Source organism: Antedon mediterranea, chromosome 6 (assembly GCF_964355755.1).
Source record: "Antedon mediterranea chromosome 6, ecAntMedi1.1, whole genome shotgun sequence".
Taxonomy (NCBI): domain Eukaryota; kingdom Metazoa; phylum Echinodermata; class Crinoidea; order Comatulida; family Antedonidae; genus Antedon; species Antedon mediterranea.
The window spans coordinates 11349635-11362168 of record NC_092675.1 but is presented as its reverse complement, the minus strand read 5'-3'; the positions used below and the strand labels follow the sequence as shown (position 1 = coordinate 11362168).

Below are 12534 nucleotides of genomic sequence, written 5' to 3'. Positions count from 1 at the left end.
TAGGTATATACAGATAGACTGAGAGATGAGTCAATTCAGTGCACATATTTTATCATTGGTCTTAATATGAATTTTGTGTGAGACATAGCCTACTTTGGTACATCTGAAAATCAAATTCTTGCAATTTTGGGTCATAGGTCAATGACCTATTTTTCACGCAATTTTACTAATATCTTTATTTTATGGCACAGTATTTGATGAAATGCATCAATCCTTTTGAAATTAGGCACAATATTAAGACAATTAAGACAATATTACAAATAGAAAAGTCATTGCTTTGTATGTTATCAATTAGAGTGTTTTTTACATGTTCTAAATTGCTATTTTATAGATGCGAGTAAAAAGACCTAGATTTGGAATCACTAATAAATATCTGGTAAAGTAAATTCACTTGGTTACATTTAATAAGGCTGGACAACATATCTATTTTATAGTGACTTTTCGGGTGGTATGATGATTATGATGCTTACACTTGGTGATATTAAAGGTGTTTGTTAATGTTATGTGTCACATTGTTGATTAATTTAACTGATATGCTAAGACAACATAGTCATGCAGATAGTGTCCAAACCAATAAGTTAAAAGAAACTAAAATTACCCAAAAAAGTATCGAAACCCCTTTCTGTTGGCATACATGCATTTTCATAAAATCCAAGATGCCATTTTCCAACCATATGTGTTGAGTAACCTGCATCGCGCATCTTCTCGGCAATGGTTACCTCATCAGTTGGAAGACAGCTTGGCTGGTTCTGCTTCAGAACACCATGCTGAAGACCCGTTCGAATCTGCACATAAAAAGCCAATAGAATAATAGTTAAATGGTAGTCCATGGTATTGTATTTACTTGTCAAAGACCAATCCTTTTAGCCAGTCTGACTTTCGTCCCAACATGGGAGTATCATCCACATTTACTTTAATTTCAAGTTATTTAATCAGATAAGCCAAAATGCAAAAAAAATCCTGTGAAAATTAATGGAGTGAAACTTCGCATTGTACAAAAAAAGATTACATTATGAAGATGTCGACGATGATCAGCAGTTTCATATGAACGTCTAAATCCGATTGATAAGGTTGATGTGGTTTCATATATATACAAATATTGTGATTATTTACCTCCGCCAAGGAGGTATATGTAATCGGTAGCGTGTGTTTGTTACTTGGCCAAATTGAAAATTGGCCAAGTATGTTGATCTGTTTGGTTTGTGTGTTTGTTACTTGGCCAAATTTTTTCGCGTTGCTGTTCTATTGTTCGGTTTGTGTTTGTGTTTGTCATCGCTCTATCGCTCACAGTGGTAAATACACATAGGAATCTTTCTTCAAATGTTAGTAAGTCGTGTATGGCTCGGTGGTCTGTGCTGGTGTCTACAGCATTTAAGTTACCGAGATATATCGAGTCTCACCTTGGGAAATGAATCGAAATCAGATTTTTTTTTTATTATTCGTATTGTTTGTTCAAGTATATTTCTTAGTATATAAATTATACGGCTGATTTATAATTAAATCTAGAGAAATTATGTCTCTATTTTTATTTTACAAGGGAGGTTTATGACATATACTGAACTTGGATCGGGTTAAAATCGGTCAAGGTCAAGTGTGTTTAGGAGGCCAATTTTGATTTGGCCAAGTATCGCGCTATGCGCGAAGGCTAGTTTGTTTGTTTGTTTGTTTGTTAGCAGGATTACTCAAAAAGTAATTACAAGATCTTTACCAAAATGAATAGACATATATATATGTGGTCCATTCCATTAAATGTTGGGACCATTTGGGACCACAGTCCCAATTCTGGACCACTTTTTAGTATACTTTTTTAGACCTGATAGTGTTAAAAGATAGGACAGAATTTTTCAAAAGCCGGCGAGCAGTCTTAAAGTAACAAGTAAACTGAAATTGCATTTTCTCGAGAACTACTTGTCCAAAAAACTTCATTTTTGAACAAGAGGCAAGAGTTATAATTTGTGATTTGTAATTTTAAAACATAATCTGATTTAATGTGCACGTTTTTTGATGCGGGTAGTAGTTTAAAAAACCTATTTCTTTTCAAATTCACTCGTTTGATTTTCGCGTTGCTGTTCTATTGTTAGTCGACTGAAGCTATTGTTAATTGAAAGGCTTTGTTACATAACCATTACACCAAACTCGCATACACATGCTTCTATATATAAATTTACGTAAGGGCAAAATTCGGTAAATCGCGCCTTACTTCTAGAATTTTTACTCGATGGTATATAATGGATGTCCGTCTTGAAAAATACCCGCCACAAAAATGCGAGGAGGCTTCGCATTTTCCTATCTCCTCCTACGATAATTGTTTTTAATAGCTGAAAACCGGTTGAACAGCTAGAGTACACCATCATAATGTTGAAGACAGGCCGATTTTCTTTAAAAAATACTATTTTGATAGATCTAATATATGATTATACAAATGTATTGATTTGCGATGAATGGAACATCCCAATCTCTCAGTCTGCCAGAGTTTGGTTTAGCACAAGTAGGTAAATTTATGAGCCCTTGATTTAACACATACGGTAGGTAAATATATGGGCCCTTTGAGAATAAACTTGCAATACTTTGACAATACTGTAACTATTTTTAGTCCTCATTTGAATCGAACATTTCTTACTGTGAATGTTCGTACTGTAAAAATATATACAGATAAACTTTATTACTGAGATTGTGGATAGGATCTACTGTTAGATATATAAACACATTATTATATACAAATACACTTTATACTGACAGTTCCTTCTCAACGTTTGTATTAATTAATAATTACCAATAAAATAAACGTCGTAGTGGTGTACTTTAATATTTCAATCGATTATGACAGTGACAGTTTTAACAAAGTATTAAATCGCAAATGTTTTACTGTATTTAGAGGTATATTATTTATAGGCCTATAAAACACGAAAACAATATTTCGTTACTGAGTGGATAAAGAATATATTTAAAAATTGTTCCTCTTTGTACCTACCGTACCTTTCCCATCCCTCAACCCTAATATAAAAAAAACCCATACAAAACACAAATTGGGTTTCTTTAAATGAGTCCAAATCAAAAATTTGGACTCATTTTGTGATAAGTTTCTCCTTCGGAAGTAATTCCCAGGGTGCTAATTTTAGTTGACTACATAAATCATCGTGTCTATTTATTCGTTTCTGTAAACGACAATAGTCCTGCGGCACGTACATTTGAAATCGCCAGTTTTGTTACGCTGAAATTACTGTGTATTCGAGAACCATCTGTGGGCTTCGCTCGCGTACCATCTAGTGTAATGAAATTAGCCTAAATCACAAACAGCATTAAGACACGCACAAATATAAATATTTTTTTTTTTACCGGAGAAATCTTATGTAGGAGAATTTTACAGTAGGCGGAGGTATGCCCTCTCGGAGTGGCTTTCTAGTTATTCATTCATTCATTCAATCTTTTATTTCGGAATCTCTGGTCCATAGAAAGTTAAAATCACATATAGGCCTAAATGAAATAAAATAAACAAGACTAATTACTACTACTCATCTCAGGATGGGATTCCACCTATATTCGAATTACCTAAGACGTTGCTTATAATCGTTGAGACTAACACATTTTCGCTTGTATTTATTCTACCAATCAGGCCATAGGCCTATATTGATTTTCTTAACAATTCATAAAAAGAAGGAATTCTACATTCCGTAAACAGCAACTTGTTTTTAACATTTTAATCAGATAATGAGATTTTCAGGCTTCAGGCAAGATTAGGCTTCTTAATGGTTTGGCGGATAAAATTATCAAGAATTTATACAAAAGCCAGTTGGTAGGAAACAGTTTATAATTTAACATACAAAATCAAGAACACCATCAATCAATGGCGTTGGATCAAGAGAACATGGGTGTTTGTGTTTTCATAGAAATCATCATGGGAAATTGACACAGGGGCGGATCCAGGATTTAGAAATAGGGGAGGCGTAGCTTTGCGAGCGAAGCGAGCAAACATTGGCTGGGGGCCGGTCGGGGTCCAGGGGCCGAAGGCCCCTTGAAATTTTGGCGTTCTAGCGCATTGTAAGTCGTTTAAAACGATTTACAAACAATTCATAATGTCATTTACCAAACACTCTAAAGCTCGCAAATTACGACATGTGGAACATGCAGCTGATACTTACCTAGGGTACCAAAGCAAGATAACAACTTGCCTGTACTTTACATCTAAATTTTTACAACGCGACGATGTTTTTCAGCTTTTATATAAGTATATAAGCATAAACTTGTCCTAGCCTAGGCCGGTATTATTTTCTTACACGCGCGCCGGGTCGATCGCGGTGACTACTTCTTCGCATCCATCATCCATGCAGCTAAAGTAAAATGACGTCACGTTAAAGCGGGTCGTCACAGAGTCTCATGCATATTAATGAAGCAAACTTGCTGAGAGTGTTTTCCACCACCACGCAACACATGCGACGCGAGATTTATCGAAACTCCGAGCCATCGACTGACGATCATGTTTTTGACAATTAAAATCACGGCATATTCAACGACCTGGTTTAAACGATCGTTTAAAAATTAGCGGTCCGGCTCGATCATCATTACATTATATTTAGTGATTTGAAAAAAAACAAAACACCCCTTTTGTCATCGCGATTTGTTTATGAGAATCATCGACGGAAAAGCAAATAAAACACTACAAGGGTCATGAAATTCTGCATGCAGCATTGTTAATATTTTAATAGTATGTTTTAATAAAATATAGGCCTAACGGGATAATTTTCATAGGCACTACAGTCCTAGCCTTTGTTTTTATTGTATTTAATAAATGGGCGCGTAGTGTAGCACTGACCATGTGACTTCATAAACTCTATTGATCGTCGGAGGTACGTACCGCTACTCTACAATACGGGAGTGACGATCACAAAGGATGCCGACCTGCTTAGTAAAACGCGACCAAGCTCACCACGTGGCTTTTATCAACTTGCTCCTTTTAGTTTTACACTTAACTGTGAATGATCGTTGGTAACTACACTAGAGATTGATAGTACACAAAGGATGTCGACGTACATGCTTGGTGAAATGCGATCAAGCTGACGATGTGCTCCGACGTACTATTTTCACTATGAAAATGATACGTGTTTTTAAAATCTATTTAATTAAAAAAAAAAAAAAAAAATCTTTAAAAAATAGGGGGTGGGGGCGTACGCCCCACACGCCCCCCGCTAGATCCGCCACTGTGACAAATGTAAATTTGTATTTTATTAGACCTATATAATGTATATTTTAAATTGTAATTGTATGTTTTTGATTAATGGAGCGACCATCCGAATAACCGACCGACATAGTGAGCTGTAGACTAGAGTAAAAATACTACAGTGGATGCTGCAATTTGCTTTAAAGGAGAAGGTTTTAGATGGGAAAAAATCGTATACATTATCAGAAGAGGTAGCAAGAGGAGAAAACCAAGGGCTGGAAAGAGAAAGCCCTACAAGGAGATTCTTGGAGATGGCTTAGGAATGGTTTTTTGAAGAAAGGATACAGAAGGTTTGATACTAGCTGCTCAAGCTTTAAGAATGAATGCGATAAAATACAGTATAGATCAGAAACACCGTTATGTAGATTGTGTGGAGACTCTACTGAAACTGTAGGACAAATTATCAGTGGATGCAAGATGCTCGTCCAGAGAGAGATGGTATGACCATCAGCCATTAGCAGTCACAGAGAATAAAAACATTCGAATTACTTGGGACAGTTTACACGGATAAGAAATTAACACACAATCGACCTGATATTACTATTGTAAAGAAATGTAGGTTCCAATCGTAATTGGCGCTCTTTGAACAATTTTTTTTTTAATGCAAAAAAAAAAATAGCATGAACAGTTTAGAGCTCAGATGTCGGCCATCCTGGAAAGAGCACACATATTGAGTAAGCTGTTATGTCTCTAAGCTTCTTATTTTGTTTTGTTTCCCAAGGTAAGACTCGATCTCGGTACCACCGAACCATACATCACAACTGACTAAAAGTTGTTTTTGTAGAAAGATTCCTCCGTGTATTTACTATGCAGTAACCACTTTGGTGGAGACAGATTATTAAATACCGCAATGAATTATAATTTTTTACTATGATGACATCTTTAAAATATAAAAAAATGATGCACTGTCAAACTATATACTTTTAAATTTAAAATATGATATATTTTTTATATATGTTAAGTTTGTTATTTCGGCCTATGAAAATGTCATCATTTGTTTGATTGTCGAATCTATTAAAAAAAAATTTAATATGCAATTAATGATGACTTATTCAACTTATGTTCTCTTAATTTCATAATAAATCATACATATGATATACACTTTAAGAAAATGAAATGCAAAATAGGTGTTCCCGAGCATTCTGACGATCTATATTAATTTCTAAATTTAGCATATTCTCACCATTTTGATAACTTACACATACGTAGCCTGTCACTTTTGACGTGCTCGTATAACGTAATTTCGAGTTGAAAAGTGAATCAAATATGATGATATTATTAAAGAAAGGTTGTAAAACAGAAATCGGGCAAAAAGAGTGCTATTAACGTTTAACGCACAGTTCGCGTGCAAAAAGTACTCTAATTTCATCGTAAATAAATGTTGACAGTTTTGAATATTTTAATCGCGCGTAGGCATGCATTATATGCGCTACGCACGTAATTTTATTGCCAAATGATGAAATATGACCTGAAATTTATGATTATCAAATTTTATTTAATTGTGATTCATAATTGTGAAGATATGATTACAAACATGATTTCGTTAAATCGTGCGTAGACCGCGTAATTTTTGATTGCGCACCGTGAAAACATAACCACATCGCAATCTAGCCATAAGGAATATACTCTGAAAAATTGAATTAGCTAGATGAAACTGATATCAAGACAAGGCTATGTACAATTTAGTGTTTACCGACCAACCGACCGACATAGTGAGCTGTAGAGTCGCGTTTCACGCGACTAAAAACTATCTTTAGTTACTGTTAAAAGAAAAATTAAGAATATGCCTACGACTAAAATTCATTGTTGTTCTTCACTCTGCGCTTTTAATCCTTTAGTAGGTCACTATCTTTCTTCATTATCTATCTTCTTCAACTATTCAAGGTTTAAACTTTATCAAAGGAAGCATCAATTCCCACCTTATCCGCTGCTGAAGTGTATAATAAATGTGGGTTGATAAAGGCATATGTAGTATTTATTATATATACAATATTAAAAGTAATCGAGTGACCAGCTGAATTAAAATTGTCTATTCTGTTCAACAGGTTGATCAATCATTTGATTGCTAATCTATATTATGTTGTATTGTGTGACTATTCTTATACGGAGAAATTTTACAGTTGAGATAGATGAAAATACTTGATTGTCTTATTCGAAAAATGCAACTAGTTTAGTAACTGCTTTAGTAGTGTCGACAAATACAGTTTTGCAAGATTTGCCGCAAAGGTGACATGGCATGAGGGTTCCTAAAGAGAGTATTTGTTCTGCTTGTAAAGTGGATAAGCAAGCTCGATAGCTTATCATTGTCTCCTAAGATTTTTCTCGTTTCTGTTTTGTTTTTGCAATTTTTAAATCTATGTGATTTTGAAAAATGAATAAAAAATGAAATGAAAGTATCACTGAATGTCACGAAGTATAATATTTAGTAGCCAAGATAAGCTTGGCTACAGAATAGTACAAATCAGTACTTACTTGGTACCTTCCGGTCAGTAGTTGGCTTCTTGTTGGTGTGCAAAGAGGTTGGACGTAATAGTTTTCCAGCTTTACCCCTTCCGCTGCTAGGCTGTCCATCACAGGTGTATCAAAAATCGATCCATGGTAGCCAATATCGCGATACCCTTGATCATCAGATAGCACGAATATGACATGAGGTTTTGGGCTAGCCGAAGTGCAGAAGTTTACGTAGATAGAGAACACGAGCGCAATAACAATTGAACCCATCTTGGACTTGGATAGAACGTATCAGTGAATGAAGTGTTTATAGGACCTAATCCATCTGGATCCATCTGCGGATATGGGCACTCCTTTTTTGTAATATTTTGTGGAGAACTTGACTGCAAGTTCTTGGTTAAAGAATACCAATAATATTACAATTACATAGAAAGATAAAAAATGATAAAACAACTTATCAATTATAACCAATTATCAACATTATAACCGTAACATTTCAAATTGTCATTTATAGTACATGACGGATTCGTATAAAAAACAAGAAGACAATTAGGCGTAGGGCCTAGATCCACAATACACGAGCGCGTGAGGTTCATGTATCTAAAATCATTAATTTCTCACTAAATATCAATGAACACAAAATGTTCTAATAAAAAAATAATAACAAACATACCAGTTAACAAATGCACCAGAACACAATGCACCTGCATGTAGACCGGGCGCCCAGAAGATTTATTCATGTGAAAAGCCACAAAAGGTCTGATGGGCTGATTATGTAGATATATGTCCAAGATTCAATAATCAATATTGCTGCCGGGTCCTATCCTGTAAATTTACCCTGGGGACACCAAATAAGAGGGGTAAAAAATGGATTTAATCATGTGAAAAGCCACACGGATAAAAGTTGTTGGACATTGTTCCCATATGTGTATACAATGTCAAAACAGCAATGACAGTAACTTTATCCTGTAAGTTGCCCGAGACAGTAGCCCCAAGTGACCACTAAAAAATGGTGTTATTCATGTCAAGAGCCACACGGCTAATTCCTTTTGCATTGTAACTGTTACACATTGGGGTGCACAAAAACATCATTGACAGCAACTTTATCCTGTAAGTTGCCCCAAACAGTAGCCCAAGACAGTAGTCAAAAATGCCCGTTGGGTCATACAAGATTTAATCACACGAAGAGTCACACGGCCAATTCTTTTTTTATTGGAACTGTTACGTCTTGGGATAGACGAAAATACTCATGACAGCAACTTTATCTTGTAAGTTGCCCCAGACAGTAGCCCCAGACAGTAGCCCAAAAATGCCGGTTGGGTCCGGGCCTACAAGATTTAATCACATGAAGAGCCACATGGCCAATTCCTTTTTTATTGAAACTGTTACGTCTTGGGATAGACGAAAATACTCATGACAGCAACTTTATCCTGTAAGTTGTCCCAGACAGTAGCCCAGAAATGCCCGTTGACTCCAGGCCTACAAGATTTAATCACACGAAGAGCCACATGGCCAATTCCCTTTTTACTGAAACTTTTATGACTTGAAATATACGAATGCATTTACGACAGCAACTTTAGCACGTTGCTCCAGTCAGCAACCTAGACATTTTATTACACGTATAATAGCATACGCCTTTAAACTGTTATGATCGCAAACCCTACCAAAAAAACAAAACAAAACAAATAAAACATTAGAATAAATTGATGATTTAAACCCAATTTAATAAAATGTTGTAAAAAAACAATACTTAGTATCTTGATTTATATATCAAATGTTTCCTACCAATATTTCAGGTATGCAAAGAATGCGGTTTACAGTGATAATATTAAGTTTGGTTTTAATCTAATTTAAGTTATTTCAAAACTAAATTTTCGTAACATCAACTAAAAACAACTCAAAACGTAACTAACAAATTAATATTTTTAACATAGATGAATTGATTTCGAAATGAATTCTTTTTACTATACTTTCAAGTTAAAGTAGGCTAGGCAAATGATTGATGTATTGATAATTCTGACGTTTCTTTTAAAATACAATCTTGATTTAAATAAACGCAAGTTAACACCTTTTTAAAAATTCTATGCAAATACATAACATTTCAATTACAGGTATGTAATATTATAGTTTGACAGTGTAATATTAAGTTTGGTTTCACAATCTATTATTTTTAATGTGTGTACGCTGTTTCAACTAACTAAATTTCGTAACATCAACTCAAAATATAACACGAAGCATTAACTAACAATAATAATTATTATAACCTTGATCAAATGATTTCTTATAAAATATGAATTCTTTATAATTTCCAAGTTCAAGTCAAGGCAATCGTATATGACTAGATCATCAACGTTTTGTTTTACACTGTATGTGGAATCGTTCCGTTATTTATTTCTGTTTTATGCGATTGTGTTGATTAATTCATAATGATGAACACATAAATGTGATAACACGTTTGAATCTTAATGCAGTAAATAACACATGTTATTTCTACCAACAACTCCGTTACAAGGTATGACTATAAATATGTTGTCAGTGTTATCATTTGAAATTTATATATTTAAATCATATAAAAATAATGTGTTTCTTTAACCAGTTAATGTTTGCATCATATCCATAGTAAACTTTGGTTTCACAATCTTCTATTTATGCACTATATGTGTAAAACAGACAGTAAGTTTTAAATGTAGTAATATCAACTGAAAAATATAGAACTATGATACTAAAAGTATTAACTAACAATTAATTCTAACATTGATTCCTTATAAAACAAGTGTGTCAGTAGTAGTCAGTATCAGTAGCGTACTCTATTGAATTGATTAATTCTTCTTATTCACTAAAAAACATATTGATGTTCACTTTAGGCCTACATAGATGTGAAATCTTTCTGTTTATTAATTATAAGTTTCCATATGATTGTATTACTTAATTATTAAAGGGTAAAAAAAACAAACAAAAGCTACAGTGTAAATAATTCCGATTACGCGAAAACACTGTATGTCTTAATTATCACTGATCATCATCATCCTCATATTCACTCTCACTGTCACCACTCCATGGTTGGCTATCATAGTCAATGTCTTCTATTTCACTATCTTTAGAAATATCTGTATCGGAATCATTCACGACTGCATCCTTTGCTTCATCACTCACTACGTTTTTTGATTCGCATTCTGCTTCTGTCAGCTCTTCTGGCAGAGATGTTCCTTCAAACCAACGAGGCACATAATGACCATCTTCATCGTCAAGCCATCCAAAATTCAGAGGATGCAGATGTTTTGTTGGTTCTGGGGTGTTTGCTCGCCTCCATACCATAGATATATAGTTTGCTCGTAAAATATGTTGATGAAGTGTTTTGCTGCATGGCGGTAACGATGAACAGTTTATTTTCTTCACCTGAACACCCTTCTTACCCTTTGTCATCTTAATGAATGACTGGTACCTTGCCTCATTTATGTCATTTAACGACTTGAAACCGTAAATCTGGCATATGTATGTAGTGATCGCCGATTTATCAATGCCTTCATCACTACCGAGTGATATTAACGCAGCAATATGTTTTGAATTTTTCTCTAAATGCGTAAATGGCATTGACTTTCCCTTTCGGTAGAAAGCCGAGTTAAAATCACATCCAGTAAGGGCGTGGAAACCAACGAGTGCTTCGCTTAAACCACGTTGTTTCTTTTCAAGTTGTCGTGAAATACTTGTAACGTTGATTAGCCTTCTACTGTTAGCTGAACCGTAATCCATTACAATATTCGACGTTTCTGGCATTCTAGGAGAGAGACCTGTCAGTATAACAAGTACGTCTGTGTCAGATGACCGAACAACAATTTTTCCCCCAATAACGTACGCATGAAACGCCAACAGTGTGTCTGCTTCTTCATGGCAGCCTTGAAGTTCGGAAGGCTCCTTAACTTCAAGTTTACCCATTAAGTTACGATTTATTTTTATACATTTACCACCATGTGACACGAATACGGTTTTGTCACCTATTATTGGACCATAGTGATCATTCTGGACATCATTTATAAGAAACTGTGCTAGAGCTTCCTTAAATTCTCCATTCTTTAATAGATCTATACCTTTCTTTTGCTGTTGTTGATCCGCTCCTGTTATAATGAATGTGTTCTTGACGTTCTGCTCTGCACCTCTCTTTAATCTTTCGACATCTTTGATTGATGGTTCTATATATTTGTCCAGCAACAGGTGAACAGAATTTCCACTGGCTGAACATACCTTAATCATTATATCTGCAACGATTTTCCCATATGTAGACACATTATGACGAGGTAAAACTTCATGCAGAACAAGTCCGCCATCAAAGAGAGTTGTGTCGGTCACAGGAGTATCTTCCTTATGTGAACCAGATTGTCTTGTTTCTAACATCTTCGCAAGAATTGCCTTCTCTGTTTTCGTTGGAGTACCATCGGAATGTGCAATAGCTAGTGGTATTTCAGTGATCGGAAAACTAAGTACATAATGCAAATCCGTAGTCGTCTTTGATAACAAGTATCCAAAAGCATCACGAACACCTTCAGCTGCACCAAGAGCTTTTGTTGCATTTAACGATTTCTTCTTCATGTTTGAAGCAGCAAAATTGCGTACCTTTATACGCTTGACCGTCTTTAATAATCTTGTTTCGTCTGAAACACATTCTTTGTGAAATAGCTGCCGTGATAGGGCTCCTCTCTGTAGTGTTCCCAGCAAATATGTACTTGTTATGTCATTTGCAGCTTTACCTGTAGCAATATTTACTAATGTGGTTGGTGAATCAGTGGCGAATGGATTGCATGTACTATTTAGCTTAATGAGAAACTTGTCTACATCATTATTGTCTCTCTCAATCCTCCGTCGACGTAACTGGT

General features: G+C 34.9%; 1 protein-coding gene across 1 annotated transcript in view; it reads right to left on the bottom strand.

Moving 5' to 3' along the window:
* Positions 1-8121, bottom strand: part of LOC140052632 (arylsulfatase I-like) — a 48759-nt gene extending 40638 nt beyond the window's left edge. Inside the window, exons 1-2 of the mRNA XM_072098298.1 lie at positions 7688-8121; positions 599-785 (exon numbers count right to left, since the gene is read on the bottom strand). Of these exons, the coding sequence (XP_071954399.1) occupies positions 599-785; positions 7688-7936 (436 nt within the window). The 5' untranslated portion in view covers positions 7937-8121. The remainder of the gene's footprint in view (positions 1-598; positions 786-7687) is intronic.
* Between the last annotated feature and the right edge of the window lie 4413 nt (positions 8122-12534).